This window comes from Xyrauchen texanus, chromosome 2, assembly GCF_025860055.1.
Source record: "Xyrauchen texanus isolate HMW12.3.18 chromosome 2, RBS_HiC_50CHRs, whole genome shotgun sequence".
In the NCBI taxonomy this organism is placed as follows: Eukaryota; Metazoa; Chordata; class Actinopteri; order Cypriniformes; family Catostomidae; genus Xyrauchen; species Xyrauchen texanus.
Window position 1 is genome coordinate 17,485,609 of NC_068277.1, and position 21,526 is coordinate 17,507,134.

General features: G+C 35.5%; 1 protein-coding gene across 1 annotated transcript in view; it reads left to right on the top strand.

The window, feature by feature from the left end:
• The window catches only part of LOC127656505 (echinoderm microtubule-associated protein-like 2), a 60,245-nt gene extending 39,967 nt beyond the window's left edge, over positions 1 to 20,278 (top strand). The window contains exons 6-24 of the mRNA XM_052144888.1: positions 2,004 to 2,032; positions 3,905 to 3,934; positions 5,168 to 5,288; positions 5,396 to 5,545; positions 5,630 to 5,699; positions 5,845 to 5,955; positions 9,216 to 9,311; positions 10,339 to 10,473; positions 10,839 to 10,977; positions 12,910 to 13,061; positions 13,160 to 13,285; positions 14,670 to 14,801; positions 15,492 to 15,559; positions 15,678 to 15,766; positions 16,113 to 16,210; positions 16,417 to 16,504; positions 16,599 to 16,697; positions 18,048 to 18,178; positions 18,575 to 20,278. Of these exons, the coding sequence (XP_052000848.1) occupies positions 2,004 to 2,032; positions 3,905 to 3,934; positions 5,168 to 5,288; positions 5,396 to 5,545; positions 5,630 to 5,699; positions 5,845 to 5,955; positions 9,216 to 9,311; positions 10,339 to 10,473; positions 10,839 to 10,977; positions 12,910 to 13,061; positions 13,160 to 13,285; positions 14,670 to 14,801; positions 15,492 to 15,559; positions 15,678 to 15,766; positions 16,113 to 16,210; positions 16,417 to 16,504; positions 16,599 to 16,697; positions 18,048 to 18,178; positions 18,575 to 18,784 (2,074 nt within the window). The 3' untranslated portion in view covers positions 18,785 to 20,278. The remainder of the gene's footprint in view (positions 1 to 2,003; positions 2,033 to 3,904; positions 3,935 to 5,167; positions 5,289 to 5,395; positions 5,546 to 5,629; positions 5,700 to 5,844; positions 5,956 to 9,215; positions 9,312 to 10,338; positions 10,474 to 10,838; positions 10,978 to 12,909; positions 13,062 to 13,159; positions 13,286 to 14,669; positions 14,802 to 15,491; positions 15,560 to 15,677; positions 15,767 to 16,112; positions 16,211 to 16,416; positions 16,505 to 16,598; positions 16,698 to 18,047; positions 18,179 to 18,574) is intronic.
• The last annotated feature ends 1,248 nt before the right edge of the window (positions 20,279 to 21,526 follow it).

Sequence of the window (21,526 nt, forward strand, 5' to 3'; positions counted from 1 at the left end):
TCCCCAGTCTCTGTTGCTGAAAAACACCCCCACAGCATGATGCTAACACTACCATGCTTCACCGTTAGAATGGTATTGCGCAGGTGATGAGCGGTGCTTGGTTTCCTCCAGACATGAGGCCAAAAATGTTAATCTTCATTTCATCAGACCAGAGAATCTTGTTTATCACAGTCCCGAGAGTCCTTTAGGTGCATTTCTGTGTGTCTTGGACTGAGGAGAGGCTTTCATCTGGCCACATTGCCTTAAAGCCCAGATCGGTGGAGTGTTGCAGTGATGGTTGTCCTTCTACAAGTTTCTCCCATCTCCACACATGATCTCTGGAGCTCAACCAGAGTGACCATCGGGCTCTTGATCACCTCTCTTACCAAGGCCCTTCTCCCCCAATTGCTCAGTTTGGCCGGGCGGCCAGCTCTAGGAAGAGTCATGGTTGTTCCAAACTTCTTCCATTTAAGAATTATGGAGGCCACTGTGATCTTTGGAACCTCCAATGCATCAGAATTGTTTTTGTAGCCTTCCCCAGATCTGTGCCTTGACACAATCCTGTCTCTGCACTCCGAAGGCAGTTCCTTTGACCTCATGGCTTGGGCTTTGCTCTGATATGCCTTTTCAGCTGCAAGACCTTACATAGACAGGTGTGTGCCTTTCCAAATCATGTCTAATCAATTGAATTTGCCACAGGTAGACTCCTATCAAAGTGTAGAAACATCTCAAAGATGATTCAGAGAAATGGGATGCACCTGAGCTAAATTTCAAGTGTCACAGCAAAGGGTCTGAATACTTGTCAATGTAATAATCACATTTTTTATTTTAATAAATTTGCAGTTATCAACAAAATACAAAAAAAAAAAAAAACACAAAAAAAAAACGAAGGGGTCTGAATATTTTCTGAATGCACGTTATTTTTTACAGCATTTATTAATCATTGTTAATGTAAGTTAAATAAAAATACAATTGTTCATTGTTAGTTCATGTTAGTTCATAGTGCACTGACTAATGTTTACAAACACAACTTTTGATTTTAAAAATGTATTACTATTTGTTGATTTATAATTAATAAATACTGTTAAAGTACGCTGTAATATCTAATTGGTTAAACTTACGTAGAAAAATCATGCAAACCTATTGCTGTAAAAAAAATCGAATTAAACGTACTTATTTGGCTCAAGTAAAATTAACTTACTTTTTTTAAGTAACATTAACTATTTACAAGTAAACTTAACTCATCTGTGATTAAAGTATCGTTGTTTTTATTAAATTATTTAAATTGAGTTAGATCATGTTTCATACGTAAAAGGGAAATTATGACTTATAGCCATATGGCACAGTGGATTCTCCTCAGTACTTCTTAGTGCACGTAAGCATGCACTTTGTGAAGCACAACTTAGTAAAAAAGAATGGTTTAAATTTAACAGGCTCAAAGTTCACCAGAGGTAACACTAATCACCCTCATGATGAGTTCATACAAATCTATAAACCAATTATACAAAACAGCAAGATTAGTCATAAGAATTAAAACTATATTCATTTTTAAATAATAATTATTATTTTTCAACATAAGCTTCCTTGTTTTGACCAACCATAAATCATTTATTCAAGCGCAAGGTCTTATGGATATTCCACACAGCCGCAATTTTGTAGTTGATCATTTTGAGTTAGTATTACTCAAAGAAAAAGACTAAAGAGAGTTATGAATCCAAAATGTGACATTTCAAGTACTGTATAATTATGACCACTTACATGTTTTTATTAATAAAAACTAGGGTTGAGAGAGTAATTGTAAATAAGTAAGAATAGTACAACATTACATTTTAAGTTAAGTAAACTATTTTTATTTTTTACAATTTGAGATATTCGTTGTTAGTTCATGTTAACTAATGTTGTATACTAATTTGAACAAATGGAACCTGTAAAGTGTTATCAGATTCTCTGGTTTGGCATTTACACTTAACATTCATTCATTCATTCATTCATTAATTCATTTGTTGGTGTGTTTGTCTCCATAGCCGAGCAAAAGACCTTATATCCAGTACAGGTAATAAGGCATCATGTCTCTCTCTCACTCTTTATTATTATTTGAGATTTTATAATAATATATATATATATATAATGTATGTATGTTTTTCCTTTTTATTCTCATACACTGTAGAAAATGTTAATAAGTCAGCAATATGTAGTAAAAACAATTGCATGTTGCAACTTTTTACAGTGTACCTTGTTGTGTGTTTGGAAAGCTATTTCTGGAAAAAGATTGATGATTAAAGGCAATTATTAAAGATTTATTTAATAATTGCCTGTTCAGTTGACTGACGTAGCAGCAAAAACAAATCCCTGCATTTGAAATCGCATACTGTCAATGTATGTACTGCATTTGATGAAGGACGCACTTCTTGGCTGGTAAATCAGTACATTCTTTAGATATGCATGTGAATAGTATGAATAGTTTTGGACATGCTTCATCCTGAGACTTGGGTATTATAGCATGACCTGAAGACATGACGTAATAACAACCACAAAAATAATCTACTCAGGGTTTTATTAAACAACCAACATTTAAGGGGGCTAGGTAGCTCAGCGAGTATTGATGCTGACTATTACCCAGTTGGGTCACGAGTTCGAATCCAGGGTATGCTGAGTGACTCTAGCCAAGTCTCCTAAGCAACCAAATTGGCCCGGTTGCTAGGAAGGGTAGAGTCACATGGGGTAACCTCCTTGTGGTCACTATAATGTGGTTCTTGCTCTCAGTGGGGCGTGTGGTGAATTGTGTGTGGATAGAGTAAGAGATAGAGTGGGCCTCCACATGCGCTAAATCTCTGCAGTAACACACTCAACAAACCAGGTGATAAGATGTGTGGATTGACAGTCTCAGATGTGGAGGCAACTGAGATTCGTCCTCCGCCACCCGGATTGAGGCGAGTCACTATGCCACCACGAGGACTTAGTGTGCATTGGGAATTGGGCATTCCAAAATTGGGGAGAGAAAAAAACAAGCACCATTTAAGCACAAGTAACAACTTTTTGCCATCCGACTCGCAGTTCAGGGCCATTGCTTTAAATCCAGCATTTTGAACATGACATCTCCTCCGCTTCTGAGGCATTATGGGGGTCGCAAAATGTCCAGTCAATCCGTACTTCAGATCTTGCCGGAAATAGTAGGTCATACGGGTATATCTCGCTTACTGTTTCATGAATACTGAGGATTTGGACATACAGGCAAACTATTTAAGGCATACTATTGTATATAGTATACTATTGTATAACATTTTTACAGAACTGCCTTGTGAGTGTGAGTGTGAGTGTGTGTCGTTTTAATAATTGATTAATCTGCACTCTTTAATGGCTTGGAAAAATAAATGGGGGCTATTATTTGAAATATCATGACAGCTCTGCATCAAACATATGTCTCATTCCCTTGGGGATAAAACTGACACATTTATGGAATATTTTGGCGTCACCTGGGCGACATCCCTCCGATAACATTGACATAAGGGTCCAGCTGAAGTCGTATGTAGTATAGACAAAAGCTTATGATGCTTCCAAGGAATACAATTATTCCCATTTCCTCTTGTAGCAAAACAGTCCCTGTTAAATAACAGGTCTTAATGGGTCAGCACATTTGTCACGCAAACTCACAAGCTTGATTGTTAGTTTCTGGCTTTTGCTTTTTATTGTCATTCCTATGCAGTGGACATATAGATGGGCTTCCCTGCCTCACTGCTTTAAAAAGCCTTGTTTAAATTTCCCCTTCAGTGCAATCCAGAACCAAGCGATGACAGCGATGAGTCAGAGAGGTGTTCTCATGGGAGCTTCCTGTAAAGCCAGTTGGAGTGCAGTTAGGCTGCAGAAATTCCTAAATGTGACTTGCAGCTGCAAAACTAATGTTTATTTGTGTTTTATCCATTAACAGGATCTCAGGGGGCCAGGAGAGGAACACAAAGTAGGTTTTTAGAATACAATAGATTCCACTAACATAATTGTTTCCTTAAACTGTTCATGTATAAAGTCTTTGGTAATGTTTCAACTGTTTACTCCAAATGTATGGGGCACTATGAAGAGGTATCATAGACACTATAACAGTATTGCATGTTAAATTAACATTTTGTGGGTAATATGCCTCTAAACACTATGGAATGTTTTCAAAGTTGAGTTCTCTTTCAAAGAACGAATGTCAGACCTTTAAGTGGACCAAAATGTAAAACCATGCAAAAAATGTGCACCGTTCTCTTTTAATTTACACTGTCCCTGGGCGAAAAATTGGGCTCAGATAAAAAATAAAAACTATTTTAATTGTGACTGGGTCTCGGTACACTTTACGTTTGTTGCAAATAAAAACATGGACCACTTGATCATTATATTAATCAAATAATAATTAATTTTTAATAATAATTATTCATTGCATATTACAAAATTATTATACAATTTATATATATTGTGTCATAATCTCTTTAGTTTGAATGCCAAACACTTAGACCTGTCTAGTGAGATTCTGAAAGGGAATAATATTTTTTTAAATACTTTTGCATTCCTTCGCAATTGTTTTTTTTCTTTCACAATAAATAATATCGCAAAACATATTGTGAGGGCACGCAAAACATATTGCGATGGAACGCGAACCATTGCGAGAGAATGCAAAACTTATTTAGAGGGAACGCAAACTATTGTGGGGGCACGCAAAACTATTTTCGAAAATAATTTGTGCCCTGTACTCTAAGGTACATTTTAGAAACTTGAGGGGCTCCAAAGGTTTCTGTGTAGATGATAATATTTTAGCTCCTTATTATGGCATTTCCATAAACTTGAAATAGTGGCACATCTCCTCGTAGTGTCGTTGCGTGTCATCATCACTTTTGTATGGTAGCCTTTAATGGCCCAAAATATTTGGAATTATGCAAATGAGAATGTAAAGAGAACCTGAAGAACATTGAGTTCACAATGCACTTCGCTAAGCAGAATTCAAATAAATCATACCTTTAGTGATATTTTACTTGAAAGGGATTTGAGCTTGTTTGAAACTTTCTTGTGTGTGTGAAAACGCTAACATTGTGCTAACCTGTGATAAGTAGCATATCATAGCCATTCATACATTCTTCTAAAACTCTGATGTGTATGGCATGCATACTCAAAGCCCCTTAAATCTTGTTTGTATAAATCTTATTCCACTTGCTTAAAGGTCAATCGATCAAGATGTTTATACGCGGGCGACCAATCACCATGTACATTCCATCAAACATTCTTAACTACGAGGAGCTGAAAATGGATCTTCCCTCACAGAGACTGGACCTGGACTGGGTGTATCCTAAATCAAAAGTCTTTTAACATAGTTATGAAATAACAATTCAATTAAAATATAATCAAAAAGAAGATTATTCAGCAAATGTTCCTTGACTCTTGAGTTCAGCTATGGTTACCGGGGGCGAGACTGTCGTGCTAATCTTTACCTGTTGCCGTCTGGGGAAGCTGTGTATTTTATTGCATGTGTGGTGGTTCTATATCACATAGACAATCAAACGCAACGACATTATCGCAAACACACAGACTGTGTACGATGGTGAGTACTCAAATTAGTGACCTAACCTCTTTTTTTAAATTATACAAATATGTGCTTATGATATCTCTCATTTTTGGCCTATAGTCTTGCCATTCATCCAGACAAGGTGCGCGTAGCATCGGGACAGACGGCTGGGGTAGACAAAGATGGCAAGGTGAGATATTTTAAGACTTATGAATCGATCTCATTCCACTAATTTACAAGATATGATAAGATTTTTAGCTGTAAAATGCATAAATTAACTGATTAGTTCATACTGTATTTTAACTACAATTTGTGTTTGTATATACATATATCAGCCTCATCAGCCATTTGTGCACATCTGGGACTCCAAAACGTTGGTGACACTGCAGCAGATAGGCCTTGGCACATTCGAGCGAGGTGTTGGAGCCTTAGCATTTTCCAATTCAGTGAGTTTTCCTCCCAGCTTTGATTCTTTCTGGTGAAACATGATAGAGTATTGTTTCCATATGCAAAACTACTCAATAAAAAACAAATCCTAAATCAAAATACTACAAATAACTTACAAGGTCACTCCCCCAAGTCATTATTTACTCACCCTCATGTAGTTCCAACCCCATATTACTTTCTTCCTTCTTCAGAACACAAATGGATTATTGTATTTTATAGGGCTGGTATTGATACAGATTTCCCAATTCGATTCTAATCCACAAGCTCTCGATTCGATTCAATATCAGTTCAAATGGGTACATTTATGTTACAGTGTCCACTTTGCTTACATATAAAATAAATTATCTCTCAGCTAATGCTGTTAATTATAAAGGTACCTTCTAATTTGAAAATATTGATTTTACAAATTGTATATTTATTAGTTTTTCATCAAATTGGTCACATTTTAGCTTTTGAAACATTTTCTAATTCAGTCTATTCCATCAAATAATGTCTTGAAATTGCATATTTTATGTTGCATATATATATTTTTGTTACATTTTTATTGTTTACTTGCATAATCCACTATTTACAAATATTTACATTGATATGTAGAACACATGCTTAATTGATACTGTCTCTTTAAGACTCACGGGCATAAGCCAGTAAGTTTATATAACGAGAAGACATGCATCATTTCTTGTTTGATTATGATAATGTGTGATTAGAATTAGATGTTTGTTTGTTTTTTGTTGTTGTTTTTAATCAACAACTGACTGTAATAAACAGAAAGATTATTAAATGAGCCATTATTTAATGAGATATGGATCCGTGGATCTCTTCTTTGGAAACACGGAACGAGCTAAACCAAACGTTTATTCTTAACACGCAGTGAAAGAACCTTTGTGCTAATAACTTCTCCACTATACTACTGGTGAGTGAACAAATTTACTAGCCAGTGGCAAATCATAGACATTTTTTGTCATATAGCATGAGATTTGGTTGCACGTGCAAATTATTTACTTGCATTATAGAAGATTGCAACATAGATTACAAGATTGATCTTGGGATTTAAAAATCGATATCGAGATCGTTCAAGCAAAGATTGCAATTTTTACCCAGCCCTAGTATTTTATTGGATTTTTGTATTTTATTGATATTTTAATGTTGAATGTTGTGATCGCTGATTTCCCATACAATAGCAGTGGATAGTGCCACACTTAAAGTCATATTACGATACAAGTTGTGATACAAAGTGATCATAAGTCTTCAGAAATCTTGGAATATAACACATTTTGGGAGAACTATTTGTTTTAAGTAGTTAATTTTATTGTGAACCATGTTGTACACCTTTTTGTATATAATCACAATGTAGACTTTGTACAACTCTTTCGTACAATTCATTTGACCTGGTATATTGGCCTTAAAACGTCACGCTTCTTTGAATTTTTTATTTGACTTGGTGTGCTTTTAATAAAAAAATGTATTTACAACCCCAATTCCAAAAAATATGGGACAGTATGATAAATGCTAATAAAAACAAAAGTGAGTGATAATGTACAGTAATGTCAAATCAGAAGATTGCAACACGGGGTCTTCGTTGCCAGATGGTGCTTAATAATGCGCCACATATTCTCAATTTGAGACAGGTCTATCTAGCACCCACACTCTCTGCTTAAACAGCCATGTACTAGTAATCCGGGCAGTATGTGGTATGAAGTTGTCCTGCGGTAAAAACCAGGGGCGTCCCTGGAAAAGACAGTGCTGGATGGCAGTATATGTTGCTCCAAAATTTGTACATCTGTCTGTGTTCATGGTGTTCTCACAGATTTGCGAGTTACCCATGCCATGGGCTCTGACAGACTCTGGCTTTTGGACTTGATGCTAAAAACAGCTTGGATGGTCCTTTTCCTCTTTGGCCTTGATAACACAACAGCTGTGATAAATTTTAAATCCTTTTGAAATGTGGACTCTTCTGACCAAATAACACAGTTCCACTGTTCTACTTTCCATCTAATATGAGACCGAGCCCAGAGAAGTCGGCAGCGCTTCTGGACAGTGTTGATGTTCGGCTTCTGCTTTACATAGTAAAGTCTTAACTTGCATCTGTGGATGCAGCAGTGAGTGCTGTTGACTAACAAAGGGTTACTAAAGTTATCCCAAGCCCATGTTCATGATATCAATTACAGATTAATTATGTTTTTTTAAGACAGTGATGTCTGAGGGATCAGAGATCACCTGCATTCTAAAGTGGTTTTCATCTTGCCCTTTACACACCGAGATATGACCAGATTCCTTGAATCTTTTAACTATATTGTGCACTGTAGAGGGTGAAATGCCCAAAATCCTTCCAATTTGTCTTTGGGGAACATTGTTCTCAAAGTGCTGGATTATTTGCTGAAGCATCTGTTAGCAAATTGACAAGTCTTGAACGATTCTTGCTCTTGAAGGACTAGCCTGTTTTTGGAGGCTCCCTATATACTATGACACAATTGCCTCACCTGTTTATCATCTCCTAATTCATGGGGGCCTGTGCAGCTCAGCGAGTATTGACGCTGACTACCACCCCTGGAGTCGCGAGTTTGAATCCAGGATGTGCTGAGTGACTCCAGCCAGGTCTCCTAAGCAACTAAATTGGCCAGTTGCTAGGGAGGGTAGAGTCACATGGGGTAACCTCCTTGTGGTCGCTATAATGTGTGGTTCTCGCTCTCTGTGGTGCGAGTGGGGAGTTGTGCGTGGATGCCGCAGAGAATAGCGTGGGCCACCACACGCGATACGTCTTCACAGTAATGCGCTCAACAAGCCACGTGATAAGATGTGTGGATTGATGGTCACAGACGCGGAGGCAACTGAGGTTCATCCTCTGCCACCCGGATTGAGGAGAGTCATTACGCCACCACGAGGACTTGGAGCACATTGAGAATTGGGCATTCCAAATTGGGGAGAAAAGGGGAGGAATAAAACAAAAAAACATCTATTTCACATTGTCTTTTTATTTAAACTCATCAAATTGTTATTAGTCTTAAATTACCCCATCTCCTTGTTGCAATCATCTGATTTAAAATTACTATACATTTGAAAAAAAAAAATAATAATTTTGCAAGGTAAAACATTGTATTATGCGTTGTTGTGGTGCACTCCTTTTTGTTTTTATTAGCATTTTTCATTCTGTCCCAACTTTTTCGGAATTGGGGGTTGTACACACACAAGTTTTATTTTGCTTGTTCTTCATGAATGAGGTGAATTGATTGGACTAATTTATTTTTAAATCTTGCTTTAGGATGCAGGTACATTTCTGTGTGTAATCGATGACTCCAATGAACACATGCTTTCTCTGTGGGACTGGAATAAGAACACAAAGCATTATGAGGTCAAGGTATGTTTACATGGATGCTTAAAATATAGTGGATCCCATTGAAAAATACCCCTTTATAAAGTAAAAACAGCATGATCTAGAATGCATTCTTATTATATAATAGCCTAGCAATATTTTTCCAAGCTATATTTCCTAATAAGAACTCCCAGATCAACCTTCCATTGTCAAACCTGTTGGAAAGTCGTAAATTGTTATGCAATGTTTTTTTGTTTTTGTTTGTTTTTTTAGAAATATCATCCAGTTATACTTTTAGCAGCTCTTGACTGAATATATAGTCCTGTCTACTGTGAAAATATCAGCTTTATTGTAGATCTCAGAGGAAAGCATGTTGTCAAGCTATGTGTGACCCTTTGTCCCAAATATTTCTTACAACTTCTCCAAGAGCGGTTTGAGCAGGCGTTGCTATGGGAGAGGCAAAATATTTTACAGTAGATTTGTGTGATTGATAGTGAGCCTTTTAAGGAGCGGGCATTTGTATAAGGGAATTTTTCTTCCTCTTGTTTTATTTCTGGGCTTTGCGGGAAGAAATGGGTTGGACTTCAAAGGAGTTCTGTTTGCTGAGCGAGTTAATCTAGATTTTCATCTCCGTAGGAGCTGGTTTATTTTTTTAAAGTAAATTTGTGGTGAGATAAAGATCTTTTAGAATTGAGAAGTATAATTTTATTTATCTTTTTTTTATTCTGAAAACTATAACTTTGAAAGTTGAATTCAAAATAGATGGTGTTCATACAAAATTAAAGAGCTTGAGAAATCTTTAAATCATAGGAAATGAAATTATCTTCTGCATAACTTCAAAGATTCTTTATTTACAGTTTCTGTTTGACACCTTTAATAATACAGGAAAATTACAGTAATTTTCTATCATTAAACTGACATAAGCTGTTATTGCAGTTGAAGATTGACTGGATGTTTGAAGTTGAATTACAGCTTGCCATCCAGTAATAATATGGAGATACTGGCACGTGACCGTACAGTATGCGCAGCCCCTGTGTGTCTTCTTCACGATGTGTATATTTGTTGGTTTCAGAACACTAATGAGGCAGTCTTGGCTGTGGAGTTCAACCCTACAGACACCAACATCATCATCTCATGTGGCAAGTCCCATGTGTACTTCTGGACCATGAGCGCTGGGACTCTGACCAAGAAACAGGGCATCTTTGGAGTGAGTCCATATATGGCCACCAAGTTATTTGTGTTCCCCTTTAAATTCATTACCATGTTCTTTTCAATTCAAGAAAACCAGAAAAAGACTCAAGTCAACTGGGATATTGAATTAATAAAAAGTAACACAGTATTACCATGCATGGTAAGCATTCAGTACCATTGTATGTACCAAAGTACCATGGTATTACCATCTGAGCATCACTGTACCATGCTACTGCCATTGTACTTCTTTTGTTTACATGTTGAATAATTTACAATGATTAGCTTTAAATGCTCAGAGCAAAATAGCACAGCTTTTTAGTGTGTTTAGCTAAGGAATTCTCACATGAAGTATTTGTGATTTGGTAATTGCTTTATTCATAGAAATATAAAAAGCCCAAGTTCGTCCTGTGCTTCGTGTTCAGTCTCACGGGCGATGTGTTGACGGGAGACTCGGAGGGGAACATTCTCACATGGGGAAAATCAGCTGCTGACATCAAAACATTAGGAAAAGGAGCAAAGGGTATGCAGTGTAATTTCCTTATATAAATATATGTCATTAAAGTCACAGTAATGGCATCTTTGATTTTTGATGGGAATAAAAACGAGGCTGTGATGTATATATAGACTTACAATCTCTTCAATGACATGCACTATAAAAAGCTGTCAAAAAGCTCCAAAATCATATCTAACTTTCTGCAATTCATGTTGTCTGAAGGTTTTTGTTGACTGAAATTTCTTGGAAAGATATTTTTCAATGTTTCATGAGCGAAACGATCCAACAACACTTTAAAAAACTGTACAACCTTTTAAAGAGACAGTAAGTCTATCCATCACAGCCTCGTTGTCATTCCGGTCCAAAATGGCGCTGCTGTGAATAAGGCCAATTAAAGCTGTCAAAAATGCAAAGATTGGTTAAATCTAGATTAAAGAAATTCTTCATAAAACTTTGCCAGTGTGGCATGGTCAAATGGCATAATCTGTGTTAATCTGTACTAATTTGTATAGTTGAGGGTGCACTCAGTAATGTTTTGGTTTATCTTGGACTTACAATGACACCTAGGGCCGCAGATGCAGCATCATTCAAATGATATCATTCTATATAAATGTAGTATTCCCAGTCAGCCATTATTAATTTAATCCATAAGTAAAAATGTCCAATAACAGGGCAGTTACTGAGATTAAGCGAGTAGAATTGGGCTGGTCATGTGAACTCAACATGGAAGCCCCCTTGAGGGGACCCTCTCCATTTAGAATAAAACTGCTTTTACTTAACTGGGTTACTGAATGTTTATTTCATGTGCGTGTTCATGAATTTATAAATGTTTCAAAATTACAATTTATTTCTTTAGGAGAAAATATGTTTAACTGAGGAAACAATTACTAAGTGCAATTAATTAATTGCAGATCATTAATCTGACAGTTAATACAATATCGTTGTTTAAACACTGGCCCTTAACACTTACTTAGTTTACTAATTTTAAACCATGACTTGCACTGCACATAAATAGCAAAAATTGGCATTATATTCATGCTGTTTAGCCAGAGGGAAACTGGCCCCCACAGTGAGCCTGGTTTCTCCCAAGGTTATTTTTCTCCATTAACCAACATCTTATAGAGTTTTGTGTTCCTCACTGTTGTCTTTTTCTTGCTCACTGGGGTTCTAAATACAATTATTATTTAACTATTTAATTATTTATTTTTATACACCGTTTACAATCATATTTAATCAAACTACACAATGATAACTCTGACTTTATACAGTAGATAATACAGTTTAATTTTCTGTTAATGCATGATTATGTGTAAAGCTGCTTTGAAACAAGTGTTGTGAAAAGCGCTATACTAATAAAATGTCTTGACTAAGTTCACCTTTAAGGGTTAACTGTATTTATATAAATCACAATGCTCATTCTTTGTTCATAAACAAGAACTGTTGCAGTTAAAATTTCATATAACATACGTTGGTAACACTTTACAAAAATTGTACCGGTAGTTAATATTAGTAAATATAAAAATATTAATTTTCACATATACTAATATTTTTTTTTACATTAAACGTTGTATACATTAACAATAGTTTATGCGATATGAACTAACAATTTTATTTTCATAAATTAATAATAACAAAAATTCATAAATACTGTAAAATGTATTGTTCTTTGTTATTTCATGATACTAATGCAGTAAATAATATGAACAAATGGAACCTTATTGTTAGGTGTTACCCATTTGTCACTAACAATGTGCAGATATGTACCATGGTAGTAGGCCTGCCATGTTAATTCCATGATGCATGAACATCATAACCATTTAATACCATGGTGTATATATATTAAAGTACCATGGTATTATCATCTGATACCATCACCATACCATAGCACTGACAAAGTGCCTCCTTGTCAGTCTCTTTGAATTAAATTTCTTTCTTTTCTCTTTTCTCCCTGCCTGATAGAAACATTTCAGATCATGAAGCAGACGCGTGCTCACGAGGGCAGTGTGTTTACTATGTGTGTCCTGCAGGGTGGCGCTATACTTAGCGGTGGCGGCAAGGACCGCAAGATCATCCGCTGGAGCGCAGATCTGGCACCTGAAAGAGAGTGTGAGGTGAAACATGAATCTCACAGCTCTATGTGTATATGATAGCATTGTGTTAATTGTGTGAATTTACATATCAAATGCCTTTTGAATGTCTGTTTTTCTAGATTCCAGAGAAATTTGGGGCAGTTCGCACTATTGCCGATGTAGATGGTGAGGAATTGCTTGTTGGTACAACACGAAACGCAATCCTGAGAGGAACATTTTCAGATGGATTTGTAGCTATTGTACAGGTAAATTGTTTGGGAAATGGTTTGGATTCAAGTTTAAGTACATACAGTAGTTTTTGTACTTATATTGAGTTGCCACAAGTTGTTATTGTTTTAACCCTTCAACAGTCTTCGTTACAGGCCAACACTATTTGTATTCCAGGTCAAATTTGACCAGATACAGTTATCATTATCACATATTCTGTCACTGTCACAGATTTCGTAAAACCTTTTGATGCCTTTTACCCTTGTATTTTATTTACCCTTTACATCTGTGAGAAGAGCAGCTCTGGTGTATGTATCTCTCATACTGTACGCCTCTTTGATCACTTGATCAATGGTGTATTTGCAAATCAAATGGAAATCTTTAATGACAGATTTTATATCCAGGCAAACAAAAGACATGAGTTCCACTTGCGTACATTAACAATAGCGCGCACTATGTCGCTGACAAGCTGAGGTAAAATTTAGCTCAATAAATGATGAGCAAATGTAAGATGTTGCATGCTAGAATCCTAGAGTGATAAGCAGGTCTGCTAAGAACAAGTGACTTCTTCTGGTCAATAGTTGTAATAACATCATAAACTGAATGCAATCTTTTACATAATCCCTTTTTCAAAGAAATAAAATCAATCCTCAGTCTTGTCAGATGGGCCGTATTCAACGATACAGATGACCTTATACGGCCCGTGGGCCACCAGTTGCCCATCCCTGCTGTAGACCAATGTTGTAACAAAGTTAATTTCTGGAGTTTAAAAGTTATACATTTGGATATATATTTAGATATGATCAAAGACTATTATTTAGCATTGTTTCTATGTTTACAGTCAAACTTGACCATGGTGACCAAGAAGACTTAGAGTAAGCATTTTGTAACCAATGATATATTTTGCAAACATGAAAATTCAATTGACATTCTGTCAGTGAAGTAAATGAAGTATAAAAATTGGTAAAAAAAAAAAAAAAACAGCAAGATAACAAACAGTAAGATAATGAACAGCAAGATAATGCAGAGCAATAAAAAAAAATGTGTCTGTGTGTGTGAGTGTGTTAGTCTAATTCTTTGTGTTTTCTTATGCTCGGTCAAATTTGACTGGGAATGTGAAAGGTTTAACACTGTTTGATGTAACCAACTAGATTCAGAATTCAGAATTTTTGTTTGTGTTCAAATGGCAAATGTATGAAAATTCACCAAGCAAGGAAAACGTTTTATCAAAAAATAAAAATCAGTAAAAAAAAAGGGTTACATTTAGAGGTTGACAATTAACACTAAAATTAACTATTATTTATAAAGTGTTTTTTCATAAAGAAATTTCAGGACAGAAGTAATTATTGAATCTTAAATTGCACTTCTAAGTGATTCTAACTTATTGAGTATAAACCTCAATATTTTTGTTTTAATTGTCAGGGACATGTGGATGAAATGTGGGGTCTGGCCACTCACCCATCTCAGAACATCTTTCTCACCTGTGGAAACGATCGTCAAGTATATGTGTGGAATGCAGAGGACCACAAACTGGACTGGTGCACCACACTAGAGGTCTTGTTATTATTGCTGCTTAGTGGTTTTGAACTTTTATATTGACAACTATTGGCATGGGTGTAGCATCACGCAAAGCAAAAATTCAGTTACAAATTCTATTGTAGAAATACTCTACTTGCAGGTACCACACAAGGTTCCACTCATATATATTGTGTAGGTTCCCCTCATGCTGCCAAAACAGTGAGAAAAATATCATCTCATAATACTATTCTGAGATGATATTTTTCTCACCATAATTGTACAGAGCGGTTATCTGAGTTACCATAGACTTTGTCAGATCGAACCAGTATGGCCATTCTCTGTTGACCTCTCTCATCAACAAGACATTTCCGTCCACAGAACTGGTTTTTGTTTTTGGCACCATTCTGAGTAAATTCTAGAGAAAAACATCCAGTGAGGGGCAGTTCTGTGGACGGAAATACCTTGTTGATGAGAGAGGTCAATAGGTAATGGCCAGAATGGTTCCATCTGACAAAGTCTACAGTAACTCAGATAACCGCTCTGTACAATAGTGGTGAGAAGAATATCATCTCAGAATGCTATTCTGAGATGCGGGTTGGCACTGTTTTGGTGGCACAAGGGGGACCTACACAATATTAGGCAGGTGGTTTTAATGTTGTGGCTGATCTGAGTATATATATATTGGAACATGAAGATGCATTTGACTTAAATCTTTTTATATTTTAGGAGTCTGGTCTATGTGCTGATTTCTGTCCCAATGGTGCTGTTGTCTCTGTTGGACTAAGTACTGGAAGGTAAAACATTGATTTATAGCACAGCCAAGAACAATTACCTCTTCAGTTTTTCTCTGTTCCTGTGAAAGTTTCCCTTTTTCATGGATTTATGATGGTTTTTAACCCTTCACCTATTTAGATGGGTTGTACTGGATCTTCAAACAAAAGAAGTGGTATCAGACTTGACTGATGGCAATGAGCAGTTATCCGTAATGAGATACTCACCAGGTCAGAGCTCAACAAAATCATTGTAGAATAATAATAGGCACAGTAGTAAATAGAACAGAAATTGTATTGAATAATATTGAGTTCTGTGGTAGAAATGTTTGCTTTTACTCATTGTGAGTTTCGAAATTACGTCACACACTGACTGGTTGCACAGACAAACTTACTGTAAGTAAATGTAAATTTGCTTTCATTTGAAATACAATCAAAATGCACTATATAACGTGTTTGCTTGTGCCACATAGGGCATTTAGAAGTGTTTCAATATGGCAGCTACTGCATTTATAGATATTTTTAATGACTACTGTTACAGTCAGTAGCTTATATTTTACTGCTTGCTCAAATGCAGATGGCAGCTTTTTGGCAGTTGGTTCCCATGACAACCTCATCTACATTTACAACGTCACAGAGGGAGGCCGCCGCTACATACGATTTGGAAAGTGCACAGTAAGCAAAGCATGCTGGCTCTGATGCGGGTCAAGTATCCGAAATTATGTAAAACATTTATGCTGGTTTGAGGTGCCATTTTTATGTGCTTTTTGTGGTATTTTGGTGCATAAAATAGCTTTGTGTGGTTTATAAAAGTGTATTTGTGTTAAAGAGCATGTTAGGTTGTGTGGATGTAACTCTTCTTTGTTTTTTTAACTCTGCAGGGACACTCCAGTTTCATTACTCATCTTGATTGGTCCAAAGATGGAAAATACATCATGTCCAACTCTGGCGATTATGAAATTCTTTACTGTAAGCACATGTATGCATGTAAATGGTCCCACGTATGCAGTCTAGAAGTCAATGAGTGAAATAAATAATTAATATGAACTGTTTTGGGGAAAAGGGGATGTCGCAGGCGGCTGCAAGCTTTTGAGGAACCGGTTTGAGAGTAAAGATCGAGAGTGGGCATCCTATACCTGTGTGCTCGGCTTCCATGTCATGGGTGAGATACAATCATCCAGAATGTTTTAGTTATTAATGACTATTGCTGTTGCTCACACTTATGGTTTTAGGATTTAAACAAACACCTAACCCAAAGTATTTAACTTTTGTCGTGTAATGTGCCCTGTTCTGTTTATTGCTACGGACATAAATGATACCTCAAATCATTCGGCTTGTGCTATTACGTTTCTAAGCAATTGAACTGACTGGTGGACTATAAAACAAGCTATACAATGACATGGGCTAATAGCACTGAGGAAAGTCACCTGCTCCTGAAACATTTGGAGTAAAACTCTTACAAATCTAGCATATAGTGGTGTATGTCTTTTTTCCACAACAATAGTTTGCAGGCTTTTGCATATATATTACCAATAAGCAACCACCCAGATCAACCTAACAATGTTCTAGCAACCATCTAGAACACCTTAGCATCATGGTGACGACATTTGCACAGGCAAACATCACTAACATTTTCTTCAGAAAATTCTAAAAAGATAATAATAGTAATAATAATAATAATAAACAAAACTATTGTTTTCATATGTGTTAGATCATGTTAATAAAAAAAATAAAGCTCTTCATATTTTCATCAAGTGTACTAGTACAGTTATGTATGCACATTTATGAACCTCTTGCATGTGCACACAGCATATTTCCCTAATGTGCTATGCAAGTTTGGGCAAAAATCTGAATTTTAGAAATGGTTGGAATTAAATTTTTTAAATTGGAATTTGAATTGGGATAGCAGGAAGAGCAATTTACTGAATTGCATTTCAAATTCGACAGTTCAACACAGTTGCACAAAAAAGGAATTTAATTAGTCCTGATTTTGACAATTTATGCATATATTTTTTCCCTTATATGTAGAATAAATTTTTTCTCAACTGATTTCAGTACTGTCAAAAATAATAACAGCAATTAAAACAGATATTAATTTCAGATTTTAATTTTGTGATTACAACAAAAGTTTTTATATATTAATATATAGAATCCATAGAATGAAAGTTAATCTATGAAATATAATAAAAAATATGAATTACATATTTCTAAATGTGTCCTTTCAGACATTGATTTTATATCATATAAAAGTGATTAGAAACCAATATCTCTGTTTCTGTAAATACCCTGTATGTTGTGAGATTCATATTGAAAAATGTATTATTATCAAATGCATTATTTAAAACTACAATTCTGTATTTTATTTTTTACGTCAAATTTTATTTGTTTTACATTGGAATTTTAAAGGCATTCTCTAAATTACGTTCAGAATGGCATACAATTATGGTGCTATCAATTGTATATGTGAGTCTATACTATCAGTCTTTCTAAACACCCTTTAAATGCTCTGTAGGTGTGTGGCTTGAAGGGTCAGATGGGACAGACATCAATGCCTTGTGTCGCTCTCACAGTGAGAGCATAGTGGCTGTGGCTGATGACTTCTGTAAAGTGCATCTGTTCCAGTATCCCTGTCCCAAACCAAAGGTTAGTTAATGCCTGACATAGTCACTGAGACACAGTAGAATTTTTGTGTTTTAGAATGGAATCAAATGAAACAATACATTCATATAATACATACATCGATCAACCACAACATTAAAACCACCTGCCTAATATTGTGTAGGTCCTCTTCCTGCCGCCAAAACAGAGCAAAACCGCATCTCAGAATAGCATTCTGAGATGCTTTTGTATATTAGACCGAGAATGCTCAACAATGCATTGAGGAAGTAGGCTAAATATTGTATGTTATGCTGAGTTAGAAAATATAGATTAATAATTCACATTTTTACTATATCAGATAACTGTAAGACATCAAAACAAAACTGTTATTGTTACAATACTGCAATGGATTAATAATTTATTCCCCTACTTCTATCTCAGGCACCAAGTTATAAATACGAGGGCCATGGCAGTCATGTGACCAATGTACGCTTTACACTTAATGACAGTCATCTTGTGTCATTGGGTGGGAAAGACACCTGCATCTTCCAATGGCGAGTTAAAAGGGTGGGGACTGGAGACAATAAGGAACATGTGGCTTCTTCCTCTCCGGTCTCCTCTTCCTCTGTCTCTTCACAAAATGGAACATAGACAGACACAACGTGAATCAAGAACCATAAAGAGAGAGAATGAGAAATGCATAAAGTCATAAAGAAAAATTTTTTCTAAGAGATGAAACAAGGATGAAACATCTTAATGCTCAGTCTGTTGTGACAAAGCATTTGGAAGGTTCTGCCAGCTTTTGTGAAATATGTCACAGCGTTCTTTTACCATTGAGAAGTAATAACTAATGCAGAGCTATTCACTACCTACATTTCTGTGTAAACTTATAAGTTACAATGTTACATGTTGCTGTGTTGTGACTTTACAAACAACAACAACAACAACAACAAAATATGTTTGTGTGTCAGATATTTCTGGGTGAATCTTACATGTCGTTGTTCACCCCAAAACAAATATATTAAATAAGAAATTATATTTTCAATATAGCCGCAAGCAGTGATTATTGGGATCCAAGCATGAGTGGAGAACATGTACTCCAAAATAAGAATAAAGAATAAATCCGTGGATACAATTGTTTTGGTGAAGACTTTCTACTTATGAAGTCGATATTTTGGGTCCATTAGTATTTTATTGTTATTATGTTAATTACAGTTTAGCACATTTTGCCTTCAAATTCCTGTATTGTGGGGGGAAAAGATTAAGTAATGCAACAGTAATGACATTTTTTTATTTTTTTTATAGAAATCATCTTAAAATATATATTCATTAAAACAAAGACTGCCATGTATGCTTACAATATAATTTTTCAGATGTACTTTACAGTTTAGGTAATTTTTTCGCATTACAGTAGGCTGCTGAGAATTGATTTGATGTGGAGGTGCTTAATTCTCATGAAAATAATGTCACATTGCAAGAATTCTTAATGGTCCTAAAATAGGCTTCTTTTTCTTTATGGAAAATATAATTTCTTATTTATTTCTTTTCATTTTAAAGGGGAAATATGAACCAGACATTTCCTGAAAGATTCACCCATTTCTTTAACAAATTGCTGGTTACTTTAAAATATTTGTACATTTTGTCTCAGAGATTAGATTATGTTATTCTGTAATTTCAAAGCATCGTGAGAATGTTTTGAGATAATACATTTATCAAGCTTTTCTAAATGCACTGACGATACATCACTGAGATTGGGCTTTTTACTGCAGATTTTAAACCCTTCCTCATGTTTATTTTTCATCTTCTATGTTCTTTCTGGCCATTAAATACTACGTGCATAAATATGTCGTTAATTACATTATAACGTATAAGTAATTTGTCTCTGTGAAGCATGCTGTTATGCTCAGTAGGATAATCAGTGCTTTTGTCCAAAAACATCCAGAAGACTTTTTATGGATCAAGTCAACATTTCACAGTTTAAACAATGTGAAATTTTGTGTTATTGTTTAATCAATAAATATGTCTTGAAGTAAGCATGTTTTTGTTTGTATGTAGGTGTGCTCCCAAGTTTAACAAATAAATGTGAATGGGACAATTTATCCTAAGCATCCCAAAACATCTAGTGGGCAATAAAAGAAAAAAACATTTTGAAATCTTGAGACTGTGATGCGGTTTTTTAATCTATAGAGGGCAGTATTGCACCAATTTTCGCTGTCACAACATGGTTGTCTTCTATGGAGTTTTTCATGTTCCAACACGTATTGCCAACCACGCAAACTTATGTGCTTCTAAAAATCTGAGAATTTTAATTTTCAACTATTTTTTTTATCTTTCAGATATTAATTTTTTTGTATTAATGAAATAATCAAACACGCTGTCAAACTCACTGGCTTTTAGTGCACATGAAAGTGATTTTATTGTTCCTGAAAAGGGATAGTTCACCCAGAAATATAAATGCTCTCATCATTTACAACTTACTCATCACGCACTCGTGCCATCCCAGATGTGTAAGACTTACTTTCTTCTGCTGAACACAAACAACGATTTTAGAAGAATATCTCAGCTCTGTATGTCCTCAAAATGCAAGTGAAAACCATTTTGAGCATACAGAGCATTTTGAAGCTCCAAAAAGCACATAAAGGCAGCATAAAAGTAATCCATAAGACTCCAGTAGTTAAATCCATATTATAAGAAGCAATGTGTGGGTGAGAAACAGATCAATATACAAGTCATTTTTTACTGTAAATTTCCACTTTCACATTCTTCTTCTTTTGTTTTTCTGTGATTTGAATTCTCTGTGCATAGGAAGGTAGGACATTTTTTGGTAAAAACAGACTTAAATATTGATCTTTTTGACTGTTTCTCACCAGAAATATATCGCTTCCAATCCTCAAGAATGCAAGTACTACCTGAATGTGTTCTTGAAAAGGAAAACTATCAAGGATTCATCAGATGTTGACTTGTGGACAAAAACCCAGTGCTACGGTGGCAGAAAAAGGACATTTATCATTGTGTTTTTCCCAACTATATCATATATCAGTGGTTTTACCTCAAGCGTTTCCTGCTGTAAACTCGCAAAAGTCTGACTGCTCATGAGAGTCGTTATACTCCGTCAACATTTGTTGTTCTGTTGGGCATTATATTAATATAGTAATAAACACATGGATGAAACTAGTGTTTACAGACTTCATTATTTTAACGTGTAACTAGTCCTGCTAAACCTCAATGGTGTGATGACAATAATGCTGTCACTGGTGTGTGATAATCCCATAAGTTCTCTCACTGGCTTCAAATGTGCTGTGATGGTTAATTGCGGGAAGATCGCAGCACATCTCAAAGCTCGCAATAGATGCGTTCTACATCGTCCTTCCAAGTTTGTTCTTCCAAGGTGGC